Genomic DNA, 26,204 nt, shown 5'->3' on the forward strand with positions numbered 1-26,204 from the left:
TATATAAATAAATCACAGAGTGAAAGCTTGATTCAGTAGCAATATGTCTATTATCTGGCCTCTGGGTAAAAGGAAGAAGGGAAGTTTTTCTGTTTCTATTTGACTTATGATAGAGCTTAAGATCAGGCTGCTGCAGAAAATATAAGACTATCTATGTGCCTAAGCAAGTATATTCTGAAAAGAAAAAATAGTTGATTTCTGTTAGCTAACTTTATACTACTGAAATCTACCTCTGCCCCTACTTCCAGAGCTCCAATTTCAACAGTACTTGAATACAAAATACTTGCATTTCTATTGATAAATTATTCTTCATAACAGAGCATAGTCTGTCTTTCTGATACAGCCTCTCATTTCCACCTTCACGCTGCTACATGGTTCCCTAATTATGTCTAATTATTGCACCACTATCACCAGCAACAAAAAAGGATTTAGTCAGGTAAGCTTGCATGTTATTTCTGCAATGTGGTACAGCCAACCCTGCTCTTTCCATCACAACTACATGACCAGTACAGTAAATGTATTTACAGAGGAACAAGTGGTATGTAATGAACAGCATTTTACAAGCAAATAGATGCATTATTATTTATGACAAGGAACACACTTCATGGCTCAGCGTGCACAAACTGATCAAGAAATAGGCCACGTACATAGATTTTCTGATCTCATCCCTTTTCCCAGAAGCCACAATACAACTACATGGCTCTACAAGTAAGAAATGACCTTAAAGCCACAGGAGAATCCCCATGCATAGAGGAGTCCTTTGGTGACTTAAAGCTGCCACACTGATTCTTCTGAAGTTATGACTTGGAGCCAGCTTAGCTAGACCTCAGCTTTTTGCCCATAAACCTACAAGACAGACATACTACAACATCCAAAGTCTAATTAGACACAAACATCCAGTAGAGTGTTCCTAAAAGCCATAAAACCAAAAGCAAATATACTTCTTTTTATTTTATTTTTATTTTTTTTTTAATTGGGAAAAGGGATTTCCAGGAAATTAAAAATTGCACAGTATTTTGGGCAGCTATGACCAAACAATGCAAAAAAACCCAATCCCATCCCCAAACTCTTATGGTGAATGAATTAAAGAAGAAAAATAGCCACCATCCCTCCCAGTGATGAGAGAGCAGAGAGCTGCCTCTCCCAGGTTACAGTCCCTGAAATTACTCCTACATTATTTAGAGGTTTGAGATGGTTGTAGCCTTATCTGAATGTATTAATTTTTTTAAAACAGAAAATTTATATATGTTATGTATACACACACACACACATATATATATTATAATAGCTGATGAGAATAAAGAGTACAAAGAGAAACTTATTTCTTCACTAAATACACAATATAATTCCTCATAGATAAAATACCCTCAACTTAGATTAAAATATCACCCCTTTTCCTCTCAGCAACACCCAGTGGTTTGGCATTTTTTAAGAACACTTCCTAAGTCCTCCAAGCTGCTTTCTATGTCTAGTGGAGAAGCCTGAGTGCACCAGTAAGTCTATAACTCCACCTGAACTATTACACTAAACATAGAGATGGCCCTTTCTTCCCTAAAACGTTCTGGGCCACAAGCCGGATGTGTCAGCAATACAGCAGATGGGGAAAATGTATACAAGTATATTAATGTTGTGGCCCAGATTTATGCAGAACACATATTTACACAGATTTCATATAGGATTTTAAATCTTCTTTTAACCCTTACTGGATAGATGTGAAGCCTGGAATGAGAACAGAAATATAGCAAAAATGTTTGTGGAGTGGGAGAATGAAAGGAAGAGGGCAGGTGCTGTCACTGCTTGCTTTGGAACCTGATTTACAGAAGTTAATCTCTGTGCCTCAGTTTACTCCTTGTGAAATATTTATATGAATGTTTGCAATCGCAAAGTGACTTTGCAGTGCTTAGTTAATTAGCTCATAATTAATTAGGGCCTTAAAGCTTCCTGGAAGAAAGCAGAGCTGGGTGAATAAAGCCAAAAAAAAGAAATAATATTGTGATTTATTTTCTTTTCATTCCCTCCCCAAGGATCTCCTGGTGTGCCTGCATGTCCACAAATATTCAGGTGAGCATTTTCATTTGCTTGAAAAAGCTCCCAAAGACAAAAGGGAGAAGTGCATGCCAGCCTGGAGAAGCATTTCTGAGAACATTCATACCAGATGTGTGCTCATGACCATCCTGAAAAACTCTTTTCATTGTTTGCACAATGATTTGTCAACGAGTTATAACTGTTCATGAATTATTTGCCAAAGGAAAAAAATAAGTTCCCTAATGGCTTTACAGGCTGGTGTATACGTGCTTTTCAAACTACTGTAACTATAGCTGCTAAGAAACAAAACACAGCCACTTTGTTAGAGATGTCCCCACATCTAGGATGGGGCAACTCAATTAATTTTCACTGTGCTCTACGGAGAAACTGTAACTTTTTTAAATTTTTATTTTATCCTGAGGTTTACTGGGCAAACTTTGAGTTGTTGCCTGCCTTGGTTGACACGGCCAGGCACTGCTGTGTCCCAGCGTGACAACAGTGCCTGCAGGACCAGGGAATAGCACTGAAAAGCCCCTCACAGAGTGACTCTGTGGCAGCTTTCTGTTCAAGGAAGTCTTTGGTAGGGGTAAGCCTCCAAAGATTTGTCTGAGGGTTTTTTTTGTGGAATAGACCAGAATAGGTTTTGAGCTATTTCCTACACGGTCAGTGTTCTAACGCTTCATTTTCATCTTCCCAGCAACCGTGATCAACTTGACCCTCAGTGAGATGCCCAGAGACCATGGGCAAAGCACTGAGATTCAGCACGGGTGCAGCCAGCAGCCTGAACTGACCTGAGACTGTGAATACACACACACACACACACACAGACCAAAGGCAGAGGAACCATAAAGAAAATCCTCTTCCACATTTTGCTGGAGAGGAAAACATCTCTCTGTGCTTTCTGCCCAACCTTCGCCTCTCTTGTAGGATTAGGTGGTCATGTCCTCTTCTGCAGGACATGGTAGCACTAACACCTCCCCCTACCAGTTGTTTCCAGTGAGGAGAGCACTCTTACTGCAGCACTAAGGTATAAACTAGTCCATAAAGAAACTTGAGTTATAAGTATCAATTTAATACTATTATAAAAAAAATACTTAACAGTGCTGAGTTTTGTACGTAAATACTAAGTATGACAAAGCTTCCTGATATGCTCCACAACCAACTTCAGGCACTTTCTGTGTTAAAACTGAGGCATCTTTAGGATTAGGAGCTGGCTTTTCTTTATCTATCTCTGAAGTTTACCCAGACAAACTTTATATTCGGGTATGTTTGGGAATGTTTGGGACAGGTAAGATATACACATACTAAGAATTTTGTGAGGCTGGTCCTAAATGTTTTGTGTGCAAATTTATCTTTATGTTGCTGTACCTGCCCACACTATGGGTCTGTAGCTTTTTGTTCAACATAGCCAGAAAGTGATAAAGACTGTAAAACATCCCTTAAATTTAACTCAGCCCCAGAACATGGTGGCACTTAATGACTGATACACAGTGGAAGCGACAGACAGGAAAACCCTGTTAACCCTCAGGTCCAGAAGATAAACTGAAACATTTTCAAAGAATCCATCGTGCCTGGCATCATAAAAGCAGCTCAGTTCATTAGGTGAATAATTCCCAGTGAATTTTTAATGCAACTCCCATGTAAGTTGTGCACAAAAGAACACCAGTCTAAACCACCCGTTAAATATTCTCCACAGTAGATTTGACAAGCTTAAGCAAAAAAAAAAAAAAAAATTAAAAAAAAACCCAAAAACTTGTATCAACTGAAAAGCCTGCATTTATGTAGTACCTTATTCAATAGTTCAGGAGAACATACAGTATGCTATCTGCAGGATAGCACTTTTTTTTTTTTTTTTCCCTCCAGATGTCTCTTTTTCCTTCCAGAAGTTGCAGAGCATTGGACAAGCAGTAACAGATGATGAACACATGCATAACTACAAATGGGCAAGCTGATTGTTTTCAGAATTGGTATAAACATTTGCTCTTGGATTGAGATTTAGCCCATAGCAAATCTTTACATTCTCGTTATAAACCTCTGACAAAAAGAGCTCCTAATGAAAATGCTGACAGTGTGAAAACGTGGTTATGGTCAGGAAAACAAATGGATAAAAAGTGGCATTTTGTAGTTCCATATGTATACTTCATCAGGGAAGTCTTTGCTAAGTTTACATTTCAAAGCAAAAGCTTGATGATAACTGCTTCTCCTACCCTTTCTATTTAGGGCCCCCAAACCTACTACTATCACTGCCATCTCCTACACAAGCATTAAAAAAACCCAACAAAACATAACACGAACCAAAACCAAACAGAGGCTGGGACATGAACTTCTCTGAGAGCTCAGTGAGAGAGTCAGCAGCTGGATTTTTAGCATCTCTTTTATTTTTGATTATACAGATAATAGTAGAGCTCAACAGCCTGAATCAGGACATGGCCTCACTGCACTAGGATGTTACAGACTGAAAAAAAAAGGGGAGGAAAAGCAAACATGGAGAAGAACTGCATTGAGTGTGTTTGTGGGGGCCATGGTGGGAGCAGAGGAGGAGGAAGAGCCCAGGAGTGGTGAGAGAAGCAAACAAAAAAAATAAGGAAAAAAAAAAAAAGAATAAAAAGAGGCAAAAGGAAATGGACTGATGGTTGCAACACCAAGAGAAGGCCTCTATGTTTTTGTACCCACAGCAGTGGGGAGAAGTTTGAGTGGTTAAAACAGCCCCAGACACACAGTGACCCCATTTCATGGTCCTCAGGGCAACACGTGAGGAGAGGCAGATACATATAAAGTCTATTAAATATTCTTCTTCCTCAAAGCACAAGCAAAGCACAGATCAGTGGGTGACAATGGAACAGAAAAGTGAGTTTGCAGTCACAGACCATCTGAATGTTTTTGGGGACAAGCCATTGAATTAGATGCTATATGACTTATGTCTTTCTTCAACACCATCAGGTCTTACTAGGCTTGCTTTAAAGTAACAACTATGGAATAAAACTAAAAGATAGGAAAACATAAGATAGGGAAAGGAAAAAATAATGTCCCTAACCCAAGTTCTTCAGAACCAGGAACATCAAATAAACATGGGATGGATAACTGGGAAGAAAATAGATAAAATGATGGTGAAATAAGGTGTGGTGCAGGACAGTACAGTCTGGTAGGGTATTGACATCCTTGCTCGTGGTGAGGAGGGAATCAGAGTCACCCCTCCATAACCAATGGGTCCTGTGCAGTTCTGGAGCCCATTATTATGACAAAGACATTGAAAATGGTCAGGATACTCACACAACTCATAACCAATTAAAAAAAACAAAACCAACCAACCATCAATACTGTGTTAGAAGCAACTATACGTGTGGAAAGATGAAAAGAAACATGGTTAAACCATGACTGAGGAAGCTAGGGGAATGGCAATGAACCACTAACAATTGAAGGAAGAAAAGATGAAGGAAAAGATGATATGTCCTCTGGAGCCAGCAAGAGATTTGTTGGTGACTTCAGTGTGACCCAAAAAATGTTCAGCACAAAGAAGAGGTTATTGGACCTCCCGCTTGTGCATAAAACAAATTAAAATGCAGCTGAATTTCAGGAAGATCTCCTGACAGCAAGATTGCCTGTGTAACTGGAAAATCCTCACCCTGCCACAGATAGTAAACAAATACAGTGCAGAGAAAGACTTCACTGGCTTGTGGTATAATGAACACAGGATTATATCATTGCAACCATATACACCCGCTGAATTCGACTCCACTTGAAGAGATGAGAGCTCTTAAGTTGCTACGTTGAAAACTATTTAATTGAACCTGGCTAATTAGAATATAACAAGTAGGTAAAATTATGCAGTGCTTTAAAAATCTTTTAATTAATTGGAAATTCTGAAGGCAAATTAGTAAATGTACGTCAGTAACTCCCCCTGCTTGACTCAATACATCATAGGGGAAAAAAAAAAAAGAGATATATTTTGTCAATAGGGACACTTTCAGAAAATGTACACAAGTAGAAAATAATAATGTAGAGTAAGGAATAATTAATTAATTCAAGCTTCAAGATAAGATCACTGTGTCCTGCTGACCCTACGTGTTAATCAGTTGATTGATTAATTGCTACAATCATAATAATTATAGGGTGTAAATCTAAATACATTTAATGATAGTTTACACTTAGAATAAAATGTCTTTTATGTCTGCTTATCTTCATCATTTCTTGAAGCCTAGTCATATTTTTTGTTTGCCATAAATAAACTGAAGCATTTAACATGTTATCTTTGTGATTAGGTAGGTTTATACTTCGTCCTTCTGATCAGCAATATTTTTGTTTTGTGGCCTCCACCTCCTGTCTAGTGAAAAATATGTTCCTAGATGAGGAACAATTGATTATGTGCAGTAACCAATAGAGCTTAATGAAATGCTCATCCTTAAAAGAAAGGCAAGGGGACATCCCAATAAAGCTATTGTATAGTTATAGGCTGTCTTTATCCAGAAGAGCTTTAACCACCGAATGCTTCTGCCACCACATAAACTCAGTCTGAGGTGAAATGGGCAAGTAGATAAGCAGCACAGAAAACTATTAAAGAAAACTATCTAATGAAAATGAGAAAATGCTGATTTCTGGTTTATAGGTGATGCAGAAGATCTACTTCATCTTTGAATTTGTGCTGTTCCTTATTAAACTTAATCATGCTTTATGACTGTACCAGCAGAGAGGTATTGGTCCTTGTATCTCAACATAGCTAAAACCCTGCTTTCTACTAAAAAGTACATGAAAAGAATAAACAAGGGTTACTTAGTCAAATCCATTGAATATTGTTGAAATGCACTTTTAAAGACTAGGTCTTAAGTAACTAAGGGCTCACTAAGTAATGAGGTGTTTCAGTAAGAGTGACAGGTAGAAGTTGTAGTTGTTTGTACTCTGCTTATCCCTGGATAAAAACTCCTGTTTCTATAATTGACGACCTAGTTAACAAGTCATATATGTTTGGTCCTGACTTCTGTTAGGTTATAACTCCTTTGTGTTTCTCTTGAAGAGGCAAGTGGTGTGAAGTGGGAATTTTGTTTCCTCCACTAAAACTGAGAAAGCACAGAAAAACACCTTCCAGAATCAAGGATCAAATTTATTTCTGTTTGTAACATTAAAAAAAAATTTAAAAATCTTAATTTAATTCTTGCCTAGGAAGTCTTAAATATGTGTGTGCCTTACATTTTTTAAAAGAAACATATAAGTTTCAGCTAAAATACAGACCTTAACACCAGATTTCATGACCACTTTCCACTGTGCAGAATTTTGGATTCTTCATTTATAGAGCTGGTATCCATACACTGCTCTGCAACTCTCTTTTTGCAATGATATTTCTTAAATAAATAATGCTAGGTTAGGAAGCATAATATAAATATTTTAAGGAGCCACTAAAGCATTTAAAATAAAACCTAACCAAGCAAATTCCAAGTGAATGAACTTTTACAGCCTTCAAAGGGTTACCTGACCTCTTACTTTTGCAGCTTGCTTGACTCAAAGTTACAGCAATGGAGGAGATAACAGTGAAACTGTACTATAAAAATAAATTACTATCATGAATATTAAGCAACAAGGATATAATAAACATGACTGCTTACATGATTCTGATTTATTGATACTGATTTGCTAGTAAATCATCACACAAAGTACTCGTTTTAGTTGTTCAGGAACACGTGCAAAATAAAGCCTGGTGGACACTTCCCAAAGACCTTGACATCTGTCACCAAATTCATACTTTGGGAGTCTTGGTGCCTGTTTTTCTGGTATGTGATAGAGCAACGTATTTACTTTTTCTTTAAACAGATTTACTTAAAAAAAGGTATTTTTTTTGTCTGCCTGGCTTCCTTAAACTCTCTTTTTAAACCATGAACAGTTTTAAAAACTACTATCATGGAGTTTCAGCTCTGACACAGTGGAACAAATCCAGCTGCAAAATCTCCTAAAGGCTGTTCATGCTTGTTCTGTTAAATAGTGCTCACTTTGAGTCAAGAGGTTTCATTACTATATTTATGAACCTCTTGGCACCAGGAGCTGGGATTTCCCAGTGCTAAGCATTAATGCATTTTGCATCACTCTTTAGCATCAAGAACTCTAGATCACTGATGCTGAGGGGTTAAAGGCAGTAAAAAACCCAGATCTTTATTTCCAGGTAGAAATCCTTAGTGCATGTGTGATCTGTGTGTGGATAGTCTGAGCAACTATCAGACAGCAGAGGTAGAAGCAGGTTACCTCAGTCACTAACTACCAGGAATTGCAGGTTTTAAGGGATCTCATCATTAGCAGCCCGCTGCCTATATTCTGCATCAGATATTTGTTATCCAAATTGATGGAGAGTATCCTATCTGAAAATAGGATTATTCTTCTTTAAATTTAAAGCCTGCTTTGTGCTTATGTGGCTTATATCACTTCATGACATGGTGTGTTATGTCAAACCTAAGATTATTTTTGGAGATTTCTGAGACAGAATCTACTTCATTTTGCCTGTCATCAGCCTAAAGCATGTGCCAAAAGACCCCTTTTTGAGGCAGTGATTCACAAATACCATCTGAACTGAAGGACAGTTACTGCTTCAAAGCAAAAACACTTATCTTGGATCAAATTCTACTAATGTCTCCTAAAGTGGTTACTCTCATCACAGTTTTGATACTTCTCTGCAGAGGATTTCTATCCACAGAGTGGGCTATTTTTAAAATATTTCTAACATTAATACATTTAAGCTTCCAAGCAGAAATTGAGCCTCATCAGGTGCCTTGATCTGTAGTGTAAAGAAAAGCAAGAAACTACCTCAGCTCCAAAACGTAGGTTAGCTCTGGCTGCATGTGAACATACAGTTGCAAATCAAACATAAGCCAAGTCAAAGGCTATTCTAGAAGTGGCACTTGATAGCCCAGGGCTGGAGCTGCAGAAGTGTACATAAGCCTGCCTGCTAGGCAACTCTTCCCTCTTCCCCTGTTTTGCTTTTCTTTGCAAAAAAAAAAAAAAAGAGGAAAAAAAGGAAGAAAAAGAGGAAGAAAAGGAGGAGGAAGGAAAGGAGGAGGAAGGAAAGGAGGAGGAAGGAAAGGAGGAGGAAGGAAAGGAGGAGGAAGGAAAGGAGGAGGAAGGAAAGGAGGAGGAAGGAAAGGAGGAGGAAGGAAAGGAGGAGGAAGGAAAGGAGGAGGAAGGAAAGGAGGAGGAAGGAAAGGAGGAGGAAGGAAAGGAGGAGGAAGGAAAGGAGGAGGAAGGAAAGGAGGAGGAAGGAAAGGAGGAGGAAGGAAAGGAGGAGGAAGGAAAGGAGGAGGAAGGAAAGGAGGAGGAAGGAAAGGAGGAAAAAAGTAAAGGGAAGGGGGAGGAAGAAAAGAAAAGAAAAGAAAAGAAAAGAAAAGAAAAGAAAAGAAAAGAAAAGAAAAGAAAAGAAAAGAAAAGAAAAGAAGAAAAGAAAAGAAAAGGAAACTGCTGCACCTTATATGTTCATTTTATTTGCCCTCCTTAGAAGTAGGTACCAGTGCAATTTCCTCCCTGTGCTTTCCTGTCCCACTTCAGTGTCACCTGTCGGAGCATGGGGAGAAGATCCACAGCACAATTTAGCTAGGTTTTGGTCTGGGTTGCTGCTCATCTCCTGCCTGCTCTAAACATGCAGCTATTGCACTTTACATGACACTGTAGCAGTGCCAGCTTGGAAAAATGTTTCCTGTGGTCTCCTGATAAGCAGTTACACACACCAGGTATTTCATACAAGCTTCAGTAGATCTCCAGTTCTCACTTAATTTCTAGGTTGCCAAAACCTTTCAGAGTCCCACCTTCTTGGTTGCTTCAGATCTAAACTTTTGTATGAGTGACTGATAGAAAGTTTGATTCTCTAACCATCTAAGCAAACCTAGGTGAAGAAGTTTTGTGTCTGGCTTGGAATTTCCCCCGCCCCAGTGCAACACTTTCACTCAAAGGTGTTTAACAGTGAGTAAGTCAGACCATGAGCTGTGGGTGAATTAGATCGTCCTCCTGATCTTAGTGAGATTATCTGTGTGATACACTACCTTCCCAGGCAATTAAAGCATTAATGCTTTGGCCAAAATGTAACAATAGTCAAATGGGTTAACAGGCTAATGAATTTTATATAGAAGGGAGTCAAAAAGAGCAGTTTGACTTTCTGGGATAAAAGAGAAATTGCAGTTTACTTTAAAATTGTGGCGTTTCAAATTCAATACCCGTCCTACAAGCAGAAGGCAGCATTGCAGAAACATTTCTGCATCCAAGGAAGCATCCTTAAAAGTAAAAGCTTTGTTAAACGAGTTTCTTGTGCAATAGGTTGCCTGGGGGCTGCACGCTCCCTGCCACCCGTTTAGGAGGAGGATGTGCAGCACTACTCATTGCTTCCATTCCCACACTATTTCTTACTTTACTGGACTTCCCTTTTTAGCTGTTATCTGGTACAGCTGGTGCAGTACAGCTGCTAAAGATGCTTTTCTGCAGCCACATTACCCAGTTTTCCAGCACTACTTCTTCACAATTTGTGGCCCTCAAGAGACATTATAAATCCTATTAACTTTGAACTCTGGCCCAGCCTTGGTAAGAGCACAAGCTTACCCTCCTATTGAGCCATCATTACTTTTCCAAAGTATTTCAGGCTGCAATCATGCTTCCTGTGGCAGACTCAGATCCGCTCGGAATGGCGCTATTGGGAAGCCAGGCTCGTGGCAAGCGGTGCCTCAAGGTGATACTTTGAGGGAAGGAGACCTTTGACTTCCAACCTGGCAAATCTCTGCCCCGTTTTAACCACTGGCTGAACTTTTCTCTGCAATTCTGTGAAATTTAGTGAGCATTCTGCAGGAAGTGCTATTGTCATTATTCTAGCCATATTATTGTGTTTTATCATGCCCTTTAGCAACGTGGTGTTTTTCTTTTCCAACCCCGTACATATGTGATTATGGTAAACCATGAGGATATTTTTTTTTGACCATCCATTACTTGATTCTGTTCTTGCCTACTCTGAGGAATTTTTAGTTTCCTTCCTTAGGAATTTCTTGTTTCAATCCCCATGCCATTTTCAAATAATTTCTAGAACATTTTCAGAAAAAAAAAATAAATTAGCTATTCCAACTCTTTTCTGACTGCTTACTGCTCACAGGTACAGATAAAGCAGGGTCTGTATTACTTAATTTTACTTCTACCAGATTCTTGCTCAAAGTTTTGTCACTGTCCTAAGTGTAAAGTTTGAAGCTATGCAATTTTTTTTTAGCTCATTTAATGCAATATTATCAGGAGTCTTATATGAAGTTAAAGAAAAGCCTGCCCTGAAGCCATGGTGCTATGTACACTTTTTGTCTTTATAAAAGAGTGTTTTATAAAACTGCAAGATGATAGTCCATATAAAGGTACATATTATAGCTGCTTTTACCTGCCAGAACTTGAGGACCCAGAAAGCTGTACAATCTGCTGAAGAAATTTCCAAATGAAGTGTCTGATGTCAAGAGTGCTCAAGTGGTGTGGTAGAGGCATGTGTTGCTGGAGAGCCCAAGAAGGGGGGTTTAATAGGCCCCTGAAGAAATGGTATCAGTGAACACAGCTTAAATTTAGCAGGGGCAAAGCTGCTTTAAGTATTTAGGATGCATAAAAGTACTCCATAAAGTTAGATAGTAGTCCAAGTCTTCAAATATCTATGTGACCTGAACAATGCAGTTGTCTTCTTTTACCACCAAGACACTATCATGTCTGTTCTTTGTTGGTTCAATGGGCCACCACACAGAGATGTGTGGTATTACTCTTATTTGGGGAAGGTAGCAGCTTTTAGGTACTAAGAAGGTGTATGGAAAGAGAAGGACAGGACAGCACTGGAACTAATGGATTTCAGCATCCCCTTCTCTTGTTCTTGGAGATTCTCCTTTTCCTTCCCTTCTTGGTCTTCCCGCTTTCCCACCCCCTCATTTATTCCATTTTTTTGCACCTCTGAAACTGTGTAACTGGGCCATTATAGGCTGCTTCTCCTCCTGTTATTACTTTCCCTGAGTGGAAGCTTCACTCACAAGTCTGATGAAACGTTTTTCCCCTCAAACCCAGAGTGCCAATTCTCACTTTGTCAAGAGCTCCAGTTAACCTTCATGAGAAGTTCCTCTCTTCCTGCCTCCTGCAAACACTCCAGGTTACAGAGATCTTGTCACAGCCACTAAATAGCTCCTTCTCTCTCTCTTTTTTTTTTTTTTTTCCTCCAGTTTTCTGCCCAGTGTTGCTTGAATTTCTCAGTTTCTTTTTGTCTTCTCTTTCACCATTTTCTCCTCAATTTTCTGACTTTCTCTATGCTAACCCACTTACAAACTCTCAACTTGGCTTGCTTCTTGCCTCTGCCCTTGCTTTCCACAATCAAAAGATGCTCTTAACCACAGATGAAATTTAAATTACACAAATACATTACTTTCTGTGCCCAAGAAACAAGCAGAAGAGGAGCAAACTGAAATCCATGTCTTTTTCCATGTGCAAGTTTTTGGTTCCACACTCTGTCAACAGCAGTCAGTGTAAAGCTAACAACAGAGAGATACTGGAGCCTCAGTGATGAATCTGGCTATCAGCTCCAAATACACACAACTTTTCTGCACATTGCAGTGAGGCACACTGCTTCCCAGATGACATTTCTACTAAGCATTCAATGAGTCCTCCAGCTCCTCATAAACATGAATTCTCTGAGCACCTGTGTCCTACGGAGCATAAGAGCCCAGAAAAAACCCCAGACTTTTAACCTTGTTAGTGCTTGTGCAACCAAGGACAAGCCACAGTTTTGACATAATCCTGTCAATTAATTACTATTTGCAAGCCCTGGTTCCAAAGTGCTAGGCTGGACCTACCATGTACAGAAAAGCTCTTGAAAAAGGTTCTTGCTGAGCAGATTACAGCAGATTTGTGTCCAATAATTTACTGTGTAAGCATTAAACCATTCATATCACAAACACCTGTGCAAGCCAGTTGGCCTAGTCAATTCTTGTTTAACATTTAATTATGAATATAATCAGTATGAGTTAAGAGACAGGGCAGGCATCAGCAATAAAATTTCCACTATGGAAAAAAAAATATAACTATAATAATAAAAAAGACTGAGCTGGGGGATACTATGTCCCTCCTGTACAAACTTTTGCATGACAGCAAAATCCAAGTAGAAAATATTTTAAAACTTTTTCATTTCCTTTGATGAGAATTCTAAAGCCTCTACCACATTTTTTCTTTAATACTAAGGCAATTTTCATCATTGGTGTAACCCTTCCAGTGAGAGTCCTCAGATTGTCTTCTGCTCCTTAAAAGGGAAATGAACTGATTTGACAGGGTCACTGAAATATTGCTTTAGGTAAAGTTCATGAGGGGGAGGTGAAGGGGAGAGAAGGTTAAATAGTTAAAGTATTATTTCAGTGCACCTCTTTATGATGTGCTCTTTGTAGCCCACAGAATTGTGTGCTAATGGAAGAGAAGCCTCACTAGATATCACACCATACATTGTTTTCAAGGCAGATGATCATGCTTAATTAAAAAAACCACAACAGAACAAAACCAATCTAAAACCAGCCTCCCTGTGGCCAGGGGTTACCTGGGCTTCTTTCAGAGAGCAAAGCCTTGCAGAGGAGCTGAACCTTCATGTGTAGATTTTCCTTTTACTTCCCTTCCAACAACTTCATTAAATATTTTAACCCCTAATTTTATCCCCTTTATTCCTGAACATGTTGGGCTACTTCCCACCTCAAAAGCAAAAAGTCAGCCATGCCCTCCAATTATTTTTTTTTTTAAATTTATTTTTTTCCCCCTAAAACAGTTTCTTCCAGACCTGAAAAGATCTGTTTAAACATGCTGTTGAACAGAAACTGTTTGCAACTGTGAAGGGAAGGTCACTGAAAGGGAACAAGGAGGTTACTGGGACCTATTGTTCCTTGACACCTCCTGGGAACAAAAAGCCTGGAATGAACCTCTTTAGTTGCCAGTTTGCAGCTATTACAAATATGACAGCCTCCACTTGCATCTTCAGTGGAGTTGTGCTTTCTTACTGCCTCAAATTTGAGGGGAGGCTCTGCTAGAATAGGGTGCCAATAATGGTTGGGAATATTACAGCTTAGAGGTTCTACACCTCTCTGGTGGAATTTAGTTCTTTAGTTTAAACTGCACTTTCTCATCTATTTTATTTTACCTGTTGCTTTCCCTTAGGACGATCATATACACTTTCTGTCTCTATTTTGTTAACACCTATAGATTAGAAGCCTTCCCTTCTGGTCTCTCTGTGTCCTGTATCATTTTAGCATCTCTTCTCAAATGTGAGGCTTTTTTCTTCCTATTCCAATATCAGTCGATCATTCCTGAATCAGAATTTCACACAATTTACCAGAGAAGGTTGCAAAAAGCTTTCCAAAATTGATTTAATAGTTCTCAATCTCCACTGAAAATACCTAGTACCTATTTCTAAATAAGCTGTTATTATTGTATTTTAGTGTTACTGTATTTGAGAGAATACATCTACAGATATACCATACATTTCATACAAATTCACCTATTCCCATGGATATATATCCCTGAGATTACACTACCCCCAAAATCATTCCTTTCTTTTTTTTTAAAGCCAGCTTTTAGGGAGTTGCACTTCAGCTTTTGGATGCTTCATGTTTCTAAACATTTTTGTTCTCTTCATGTTTAGTTTATGGATTTCTGCTGCCTTCTGATAGTTAGATTTGGCCAAAAAGGTATTAATTATGATTTATTATATGAGCTATATTAAAGTGACCTTGGATTTGTTTATAAATCACCATGTTCACATGAAATTGAGGCTTTCTGATGGCATGCCAAGCCCCAAAACTTCCTTGGACAAGTACATGGAGGATAGGAAAGCAATTTCAATAGGAGACTCGCCAACTGTGAATCTGAAGGCAGTTTGATTAGGACTCGAAGCCCACAGATTGAGATTATGACAGAAATTTGCATAATGCCAGAGACTGATAAGATTTGGTTTCTCAGGAACCTATTACGTGATGATGTTAAGAGACTGTCATGGATTTCTTACAGTGCAATATGCTGAGTTGTCTTTCCAAGACAAGTTGGCCTTGAGCCTTGTTCTTTGTAAGCCTGGAGTGAGGTTTCTTTAGATGTCTTTTGAAAATCTCTTTAGACATCTTTTGTAACTTTCCACCAAGATGATACAAGGATGTTATGACTGTCAGAATAAATGAATGTATTTACTTCCTTTCCATTTCCCAGCTACTATTTTCATAACACTGCATAGCAGTTCAGAGCAGGTCCTTCCTACACTGTGTTTTCAACCAATGTAGCTCTGTTCTTTGAGCATGACTATGTATTGATGTCTAGATCTGTTTATTGCCTCCTGACACAGTTTTTTTTTTGCCCTGCTTTTGCTTCAGACATCTTTCATGCAAACTCCTCAAAAAATTGCATTATTCAGTGTAAAATTTGCTATGGTCTGCTGCAGACCAAAGTGTGATCATTGCCCAGGCAGATGTAAGTTTCTGCAACATTGTTGTCTTGAGCCACACAGGCAGGTTCTTGGGGGACCTTTCTGCAGCAGGACTAGAGCCCAAGCTCAGAGAAAACCTTTTTACTGATCCCAGCCATCCTGGAGATGAAGACCAACATGGTGAGGACTTACAATCACTGATGGCACTGATAGCTTTTGTGGGTTTAAAAAAAGTCTATCATGATTTTGACATATGAGTTCATTGCCTTCCTATGTTATCCTCATAGATACTATCAGACAAGACCAGTAAAAACCAGTATCTGATTTACAGAAAAACTATAATAAATTTTTAACCTAGTATCTTTCAATAATCCAAAAAGTTATAAAACCCTGTCATGTGTAAGATGCTAAATAAACAACTTCATTTTCCATCCAGTAGGGTTACACATAACATTATAGGACTGATAGGAACAACGTTTTGAATTCTGCCTACTGTGCACCAGGAGACCCTAACTGATATATTGAAAGGATATGTGTGAAATCAGTTGAAAAAAGTGCTACTGGTCTATCAGAGCAATAAAAAAAAAACCAAACCAAAACCAAAACAACTTAGGTAGTGCTTCTTACATTCACTATTATAATTCTGAAAAACCTTATTCAGCTGCCACCTATCCCTGAAGGTGCATACTCTAATTAGATGCTGTGATTGTGGCCTTCACATAATTTTAGGTGCCTATGGCTCTGCTTCTCCCAGTGCAGAGAAATGTTTCCTTTCCTGCCAGGGCTGAAAAGCTTGAGCTCCAGAGATAGGGGATTGCTTTGCCTAAATGTCTCGGGAGCCTTGATCCTGTGGGGGGTTGCCAGGACCTAAACCACATGTGCTAACTAAATCTGGTGCTCTACAAATTCTGCCCCTTTTCCAGTGTCTTGGTGGCTGATGTGGAGCCCACGTTATCTGTTCCTCATACTGAAGCCTGAGATATCTCATACTATGTTGTGGATTCCACCTGAAAGACTGCAGGTCAGATTTTGCAACATCATGTTTTTATTCATCTCATTCCTGTGCTTATCTGCTTGAAGTGGGAAACCCCCAGCAGTACCACATACCTTCATTCAGAAAACTGTCTGTAGAAGAATCATAACTCTGGCAAAGGGATTTCTATTTTGAGTACAGACGTATACACATCTGTCTCTATGTCTACATTTTAAACAATAAATCACCTATTTATCTACAGCACTTATGCGACACCTATTAAATTCATATTAGAGATAAGGAACTGAAATGAAGGCATAATCACTAGACCTCACTGAAAAAACTTTCCAATGTAGTAATCTTTCCAACCTGTTGCAGAGAAAATCAAAGACCTGAACTCAAGCCTTCCAAACCAGAGACAGATGTTGCAGCTTTGGGAACTGGGTGGAATTTTCCTTTGTGGAATATCAGTGGGGTTATTTTGTAACTGCAGTTGGACAGATGCACAGGCTATACAGATGCACAGGCTACACAGATGCACAGGCTATACAGCTTTCTCCTGCTAAAAAATCTGGAAGAACTAGTTGATATTTGAATATTTCCTGTGCTGTGGATATCAGCCATCATTGTACACAAGACTGTAGGACACAGATTCCTGTTTGTTTGTTGTTTTTTTTCCCCATGCCTTCTGTCTGATACCTTTCAATAAAACTAGTTGAATTAAAATAAAGATTTATAACCAACTAGCACATTTACCTGCTAATATTTCTTAACAGATTCAGGGGGAAGGGTTTGTTGTTTTTTTTTGTTTCAGTGGCTGAAGTCCTGGCATAAATGTGTATGGCCATGTGGGTGGAATTCTGTAAATAAGGTGATTAAGTGTTTCAGTTATTGGCACTTCTACCACCTTACTCACATGAAGCACAATTTTACTTGCAGACAATCTGTTGAACCACGTCTGTTGATCTTCCAGAAAATCAATAGAACTATTTGTGGTGCTAAGTAATTTAAGTGTGGCTGAACCTGACTTCATAGCAGCATTTGGGCACACTTGAGAAGTGCATATTTCATCCAAAATGCCACCAAATGACTTGCCAGTAATACGCTAGACTAAGTCCTTGGAAAAATAACCCCAACAACCTGCTTTCCAAATCCTAAGAAACAAAATTAGTACTAGGTCAGAGGTCTTGTGGCCTTCCATTTATCAGTTATAAATTCTTCAAGACAAGCAATATGGGCAGTAATTATCCAGCTTCAGCCTGGCAAGCAGAATTCTGAGATTCTATAATGTTCTGAATTATCTTCTAACAGTCGGGTCGTACCCAAATTGTTCTAATATTATGGCCATATCTAAAGTTATTTATAGGGGGAAATTGAAGGTGGAGAGCAAGCACTTTGCCTAATACACAGTACAGTAAGATTTTGTTCCCAAGCACATAATAGAAAAGTTAATTAAAATGGCATCATCCAGGAAAAGTAATACTAAGCTTCCTATGGATTTTTTTCATATAGTCTTTAAAATAGTGTCAGCATAAGGAGCCCATAGTATTTCTTGGATACTTATTCCTCCAAAAACTTTCCCAAGATCCCCAAGAAGTATTATTGGTAACTTTTTAATACCTACTAAAGATAAAGGTTTTTAGACCACTTCGTCCTACTTACCAAATGTATTGCTCTGACTAAGGGGAGATCAGTGCTGGACTAAGGATATAATAATCACAGCAATTAGGAATATGTCCTAATTATCTTTTCCTTAGCCATCATCAGGCTGGTTTATTTCTGGAATTATTAAGCACTCCTTCTAAGTGTACTGAACACCCATGCCCTGTATGTTAGTAATTCCCATTTTTGAAGAATGGACAGAAAAGACAGAGACACAAGAGCCCCTTTTACACAACAACCTGAAGAAAAAGGGAAATTTTCTAGCAGCTCAGTACTGACGAGGCAGAGTATTGGCATAAAATAGCCAAAGAATCAGTTGCAATGGAAATTATATTGAAGAAAAGTGATTTTTTTACTTTGACCCAGGCCTATTAACATCCAGAAGAGCTGCAAAAAACCCACTGAAAACACCTAATTGTTGTTTATAGACGTTTTTAAAGTAGAGTTGGTAAGAACATGGATTTGTAGATACTGTGGCAGTAAAGGCCAAATAAAGAGAAGATTGATTGGAAATCATAGATTACTTTAGACAGTTGGATTAGGTAGAAATCACCCTGATGTGCTGTAAAGCAAGCAACAAGAATTAGGGGTTTGAAATAGTGCAACGCGTGTCTTTGAGGGCTAGCATTTTCTTCCTAGGAATAAACTGTCTTAAAATCCCTCTATAAATGACTGTTCATTAGCCTATCAATGTGTATAATGGCTCTCAAAATCATAATAAGAATTAATAATAGTTCAAATAGCAGAAAGGGACATTAATTTCTCACTCATGAATATTAATGCTTTAGTAGACAGTCTCTTCCCGACATGCTTTCAAACTCTTAATTTGCAAGTCTATTACTGGTTACCTGTTAGTTTTACTATCAAAAACCTCCCCTATGGGCCACCAACAGATTTCAAATCACCCTGACTTGGACTATAGCAGCCAGGAGAAGGGAAGAAGACTGCACAAAGGATGAGATCATGGTGTCCTGATAAAGTTCTTCAGAACACAGAAGTGTTTGCTCAGCCAAAGCTGAGCAATGTGAAGTAGCAATAACGGGGGAGGAAGACTGTGTTTAGCCCCAGATGACCAGTGTGATGGTGGATTATCAGGAAGAGAATGTGATAATGGCAGAGGGTAGGTATTAAACACTCAACTGCAGAATAAGGTGGATAAGACGAGATGCAAATGGCATGCCAGGCTGTGTCCTGTGAACTTCCTGCATTTACTTAAGGCATCACATGTCATCTTTTCCTAGAGGCCATAGCAGGTGGATGGAGAACCACCTGGCAGGTATGAGCCAGGGCTGGTGTTTCAATGAGCTTCTTATCCCAACGCATTGCAGAAACTGAGGCTGAACAGTAACAAATTCTGTATTGTTCTTCCCCTCTTAAAACTGCAGAGACTGTGCAATAAGAACTTAAACTCTCAAGATGATGTTCTCCACCTAATTTTCACGTTTTAAAAGGAGAAGAAGGTGAACTGCCAAGAGCCAACTTTCAGGTCACACATTTCTTTAGCTGGTGCGTTTAACTGTCCCGCATCTCTAAATAACTAAGAAGGGAAGGATCTTGTGAGATGTATTTAGCATCATTATAGCTGATGCTGATTCTTGAATATCTGTAGTTGAATTAAAGACTCTTATGAATATCAAATCAAAGTGAGCTGCACATGAAGGGTCTCATATTCTCTGACAGCCGCGCATGTGCGGCCCCACTCTCATTAACAGCCATGGCACTCTGTGTGCCCATCATTCAGAAAACACATCTCTCAGCACTTCATTGGGTTGCTTTTTCTCCTAAAGATCCTTCTCTATTGGACCTTTAATTAATCTCCTACTAGGCTTGTTCCCTTTAAGCCATCCTTCTCTCCCCCCTGCTTTCCAGTGGGAGTAAACATCCAAATCACTCTGTCTCTTGCTCAAGTTTTTCCAAGCTGATACAGTTTTACAAAATGCACCTGCAGATATTAAATACAGAGAGGGTTTGTAGCTCACAAATGACAGACACATGTAACAGGATAAATGTGTTGGACTTTGAAAATACTTTTGATGCCAGCCAACTTAAAAAAAAAATAAAAATAACAAAGCAAAGGTAAACACAAAAAAGAGAACATGAATGTATTTTCCCTTCTTTTTGTGATCACTGCAAGACAAAACTCTGCAACCTTGTGGAACAAAACACATGCATTTCATTCTGATTAACATAAAGACAGCCCCCTCTAACATGATTCACAATTATTAGTCTCTCTCTTGTGTTTGGGGATATGTGGATTATCAGCCTAGCGTATTTGGAATACATACACATTTTAATTCCTCTCCTAAACCATTTTAGGCACTACAGTTAGAGCACGTATGGAAAATTTATAGAACAATAATTTGATATTTTCTCTCCAGTTAAATAACTAAAGGCTGTAGGAGAGAAAAGGCAGCGAAAACCAATAAAAAGACAGAATACAGATAACGGAAGGTAAGTCAGCTTTGAGATGCCCCTGTTCTTCTAATTTTATTATTTTTATATACTATTTCACTAGCTGCTACTGGAGCTGATGTACTTACTTATCGCCTCCACAAACTGTTCAAAGAAGCAGTATGGGAACAGCGGCTCAGGCAGCTCTCTGAAAAACATCTTGAGTGCTCCGGTGACAACGTGGATGTCCTCCCACTGGCTGTCGTCCAAATTCAGCTTCTCTTCTGGGAAAACACGAGGAGAAATGGAACAACTGGTTTTAATGAAACAATTACAAGACACTAATTATTATGTTAATGTTTGCCTACTATCATCAGCAACCGTTAACAGCCTTCTGCACCTAGAGGTTTGGTGCTGTGCATGGGGTTGGTTTTTTTTTCTTTTTCTCTCTCCGTCTCTTTTTTTTTTTTCCTGTAGGAAGAGAACATTTTCAATGGAATACCATCTGTAGGAATGCAGCTAACAAAAAAAAAACAACACACACACAAACCACCAAGAGGCACAAAGAGACGACACCACTGCCACAGTATGTCAGATCCATTTATTCCCATAATGCATCAGTATGAAAATGAGCATCACGGCTTGACGTGATTCAAAGCTATTTGGTTTTTGAGGCCGAGGGGCTAAGAGTTGCCAATGATGGCCGGCTCAAGGGACAGGCCTAAAGGCCTTGCTGAGCCAACAGGAGACATATGCTAAACATGGCAATAGAAAATGAGTTATTGCTTTACATGTGTTAGCCTTGCTATGTACAAGGGAATAATGGGTAACGCTTTTCGCCTGTTTTGTTTGGGGTTTGTTTTGTGTTTTGTGTTTTTTTTTTGCCTAAATGTAATGTCAGCGAGGAATAGAGCACTGTGAGATAAAGGATATTAATTCCTTCTTACTGCTTCAAAAATATTTTGTTTGGTTTTCATCTCGGGGAGGAAGATTTGCCCAGCAACAATATTAGACAGACCCCTGTTGGCCTACCTAGGCTATGCAAAGCTGTCAAAAATGATAACACACTAAAGACAAACCACAAGTGCTTACAAAACTGTTTTGCAAACAAAAAAAATGTTTTCTTTTGAAGCTTGACTGAGCTAAAGAATTTAAATATAAAAGAAACTAAATGCCAATATAGAGTTTCAAATAAAAATAAAAGAAGATTGGATGATTGTTCCTTTTTTTTTTTTTTTTTTTTTCTTTCTCTTCTTTTTAATTCTACTAGTGCGATACTGTTAGAACATAATAAAAAGTGAGATTATAATCCATAAAAAACTCTAGGAAAGTGCAAATCCTTATTGGTCTAAACTAAAATGACACACACTTTCTCCAAGTTCTGTTACTCCAAAAATTGAGTTAGCTTTTTTCCACATGTGCTACGATTCTGGTTTTCTTTTTTAATTTTGGTCTAAATGCAAATCGGGGCCAACCATGAAAACTACTGAACAAATTTGATTTTAAGCACCATAATCCTGAAATGTTTTACTAAATGTCACTGAAATTTCATGTTTATCAATTCAGCTGGCTTCATGAGCAGCCTCTTTACTGAGCTGCTGTTAAAAAGAATAGTAAAATTATTAAAGACACATGGACACCCACAACTCCAGATCCCTGGTACTTAAACGCAATAGTTCTCACTGTTGAGTTTACTTTTGGACAGAAACATCTTATTCAAAATGGAGCTGTCTTTCAATTTTAATTTAATAAATGCTATTAAATGCATTCAAAATTTCTGGATTTGGGAGAAATGGGCAAATAAAAGAATGGACTCAATTCCTTAACTTGGAGTAATGCGAGCCAAAGCTGGAACAAAGGCAGACTTGTGCATTTCATTTAGTTGTCTTGCTTGCTTCTTTGGTTTCAAGCCTCTTCTTTTTTTTCTTTCTTTTTTTTTTTTTTTTTTTTTTTTTTTTCCCATTGAATTACCTCAATCATAAAAGTAATGATTTGATCTCAAGTGAGTTACCAGAGGGGATCTTCTTTAGACTCTGAGATCATATTTGATTGATCGTATTTCAACAATTAGCCTTTTATTTTTCCACACACTATTGAACTAGATCGACAGCATCTTAGCAGGCCAGCTTTAAACAGTCAACTGTTAACAATAGCATCAAAAAGAGAGACCTGATGGGGTTTACTGTCACTTTAAAGAACAGGGTGGGTTTTCACATTGTTGAAATCTGTCAGATATTTTGAAATGTCCCTCTCACTATGGTGCCACACCCCCTGCGTGCCCTTATAATAAAATTGGTTTTACTCCTGATTAAATCATTTTCTCCCTACCCACTACCATACTTCTCATAATGGACCTGTGTGCTCTACAGCTGGTGTTCTTCCCATGGTACCAATTCTTACTTTATCTTTTAAGCACTTTGCTGCTAAGATCTCATGCAGAGTGCTTATGTTTTGTTAAGAGCTTCATTCTTAGAGAAATAGCTTAACACATGTTCTAAAAATGTTGTACAACTTATTGCTTAAAACACATTTAGAAAATGTATAAGTACTGTAGCTTTGGCACAGAACTTTAAGTAGAAACCTTAAAAAAAAAACACCACCAACAAAAAAAAAACAACAACCAACTTGTTTTTGCCATGCATTTGTCTTAAATGTCTAAAGTGGAATGCTTGACTTCTAAAGGCTTTATAGAGACTTATCTTACCAGATTTTTGCACCATTTCCAGCTCTTCAAGGAAACGTGTTAGGAATGTATCATCGTGAAAGCAAAGGGTGTCAATTTTCCCTCTAGCAATAAGAGAGTTTTTAAAAATGTTTGCTAGAGGGAACAAATGCCAAGTAAAAAAAAAATTAAAAAAATAAAAGTCCATTCAGTGTAAGACTCTTGTTTGGTTCCCACTGGTTGGAATTGCTCACATACCATGGAGATAGGGCCATAAACAAAGGCACACATGCATTTCAAGCTTGGTTTAAGGGGAGGACCTGACTTCTTGGCTTTACTCAGACATATTTCTTATTGAGGTACTTTGCTTACATAAAGATTAAGTCCTAAATCTGGTATTTAAACTTGACAGTCAAGGACTGCTTTCAGTCAGGAGATACTGTATCTGGGAAGATGCTCAAAATCTCACAGTCCTAAAAATTTGCTTTAACTTGTCAGTAGTATTTGATTAGTTCAACCATCACTGCCAGTTGATATCATATATCTTAGATACAGACACAAATATGTCCAGAAAATCCCATAAAATTTATGCTAATACACAGGCTGAAAATATAAAGACCACATTAAGGAAAAAAAAAATAAAACAGTGTGGGCACCTGTCAAGGTTATTAGTTAAAAAAAAAAAAATCAATATACAATACATTTGTGAAGGGAATGTGTGTTTTACTGTGTTATTCTTAGTAAATCAGCCTTCTCAGCAATACACATTTTTAATGGCAATGGCCATGTCTGTAGTAGAACCAGCCAAGAGTTCCTTTGGTTTAAACATACCCTCATGAGGTTACCCTGGTCTAAAAAGGGAGAAAGGAATCTATGGAAGGATCAGCTAAAGACTGAAAAGAAGAAGGAAAACAAACAAACAAAAATATAAGAAAATATTAAAATCAACCAAGACAGTACAGAGAGCTCAGAAAATGGACGTGGGTCCTCTAACCACATGCCCCGCTTGGTACGTAGACTGGTCTCTGGGAGTAAAATGCAGTTATCTGAGGGCACTGCTCCTTTATTTTTCTTTTAAGATAATTTAGATCAGTATTTTCCTGTCTATATAGTGTCTTTTGCCCATGCTACCACTAAATCCCAGAGCACCATCTTCTGAAGTCCTACTTCGGGTATCATTTAGTCCTCCATGATTTTGTGGATGACCCCAAATCATGTGAAAAGCAACTCCTGCAAGCACATCTAGCAGTGCCTGGTCTGTTAATAGAATCACAGAATGTTAGGGGTTGGAAGGGACCTCAAAAGGTCATCTAATTCAACCCCCTGCCAGAGCAGGATCCCCTAGAGTAACTCACACAGGAACACATACAGGCAGGTTTTTAATGTCTCCAGAGAAGGACATTCCCTAATCTCTCTGAGCAGCCTATTCCAGTGTTCTGTCACCTTCATAGTGAAAAAAAAATTCCTTATGTTTACAAGGAACCTCCTATGCTCCAGCTGGCACCCATTGCCCCTTGTCCTATCACTGGACATCACTGAGAAGAGCTTGGCTCTGTCCCCCAGACGCTCACCCTTTACATAAACATTAATGAGGTCACCCCTCAATCTCATCTTCTCCAAGCTAAAAAGCCCTGCCTCCCTCAGCCTTTCCTCATCAGAGAAATATTCCACTCCTTTAATCATCTTTGTGGCTCTACGCTGGACTCTTTCAAGAAGTTCCCTGTCCTTGAACTGACGGGCACAGAACTGGACACAATATTCCAGATGTGGCCTCCTCAGAGCAGAGTAGAGTGGAAGGAGAACCTCTCTCGACCTACTAACCATACCCTTTCTAATACACCCTAGGAGGTTCTCTCCCAGTTGCAAGACTCTGTCCTTGCCCTTGTTATCAAGGTTGTGTCTCACAAAAACTTTCTGTAGACTTTGGTGAGATGTGTCTTATGGGTCTGAGAGTGAAATCCATTTGCTACATCGCTACCTCTTCCATCACTTCCCTGCTTGCCAGCTGCACACGGCAGCACTGGGATGGCAATGCCCTACACAGTCACAAGTCTCCTATAAAACCTCAGCATTTGATGTCCAACCAACCCCCATCTCCAGGGTGAGAGTCCTCAGAATCTCCATCCCAAGGGCCGGTGGATATCCCTAGGGAGATCTCCCCTGGAGAAAGCCCTACACAGCACTGTTAACTAATGAATACAATTTTCCTCACATTGAAATATTTTCAGGGGAGCTGGACATGCACAGTGCATTCCCAGTGGACTGAAAGTTTGGGAAACTTGCTGTATTGACTCTTCCCAATAGGCAGTTTACTAGAGAGAGCTCCAAAAGGGTCCTATGGTTGAAAGAGGAAAAGAAAACTCCTCTTGCACATACTAGGAAAGACAAACCATCCAGAGTAACTCCTCTTGTGAGGGCTGTTCTCGTGGCTGACAGTACAAAATTAATTTATACACTGTAAGTGCGTGTTTGACAGTTCTACCTGCATTTCACAAGCTGAAGCTTCTCTGATCATCAGTGCAAAGACACAGCAGCGATCTCACCCTCCCAGGAAAGATGGGACTTCAAAACTATTGCAAAATATTGCTGAATTAGGACAAACAGCTTCTTCCAAAGTGATCACAGTCACTTTAGAGCAGTAACAGAGTGCAGAGATGTCCAGGGAGAGCAGAGTAATGGGATGCTGTGAAGTGGTGAGGACTCTTGCTCATCACATGACAAGGAGCTCAGTCCTTGGGGATGCAGCACATGATGCCTTGCTTCTCCCTGGCTAGGAAACCCCATCCTGATATTGCATTTGATACACACACTCCAAAGTGTATCCAACCCCCTGAACTTTGATTAATTAGCACAGCGGAAGCCTCAACTCATGCACAGCGATATTCTTCTCCTTCAGCCAGATTTCTGTAACTTCTCTCCCAGCTCACCAATCCTCCTTCCCCTCTGCCTTTGTAGGTATGAGAGGTCCCCTCTCCTGCCTGCACTCAGTGCATGGTCCTTCATTTCCAAGAGTATTGAAACAAATCAAATAAAATGCCAGCTAAGCGAATAGTTACATTTCTTAAACAATCTATGTCTAAGCAGCTTCTGCT

General features: G+C 38.9%; 1 protein-coding gene across 1 annotated transcript in view; it reads right to left on the bottom strand.

Annotated features, from left to right (window-relative positions):
• The window catches only part of ARHGAP15 (Rho GTPase activating protein 15), a gene marked incomplete at its 5' end in the record, with an annotated part of 279,947 nt that overhangs the window by 41,929 nt on the left and 211,814 nt on the right, over positions 1 to 26,204 (bottom strand). The window contains one exon of the mRNA XM_009997402.1: positions 20,600 to 20,734. Coding sequence (XP_009995704.1) covers positions 20,600 to 20,734 — 135 coding nt within the window. The remainder of the gene's footprint in view (positions 1 to 20,599; positions 20,735 to 26,204) is intronic.

The sequence above is a fragment of the Chaetura pelagica genome, unplaced genomic scaffold (genome assembly GCF_000747805.2).
Source record: "Chaetura pelagica isolate M959 unplaced genomic scaffold, ChaPel_1.0 scaffold575, whole genome shotgun sequence".
Taxonomy (NCBI): Eukaryota; Metazoa; Chordata; class Aves; order Apodiformes; family Apodidae; genus Chaetura; species Chaetura pelagica.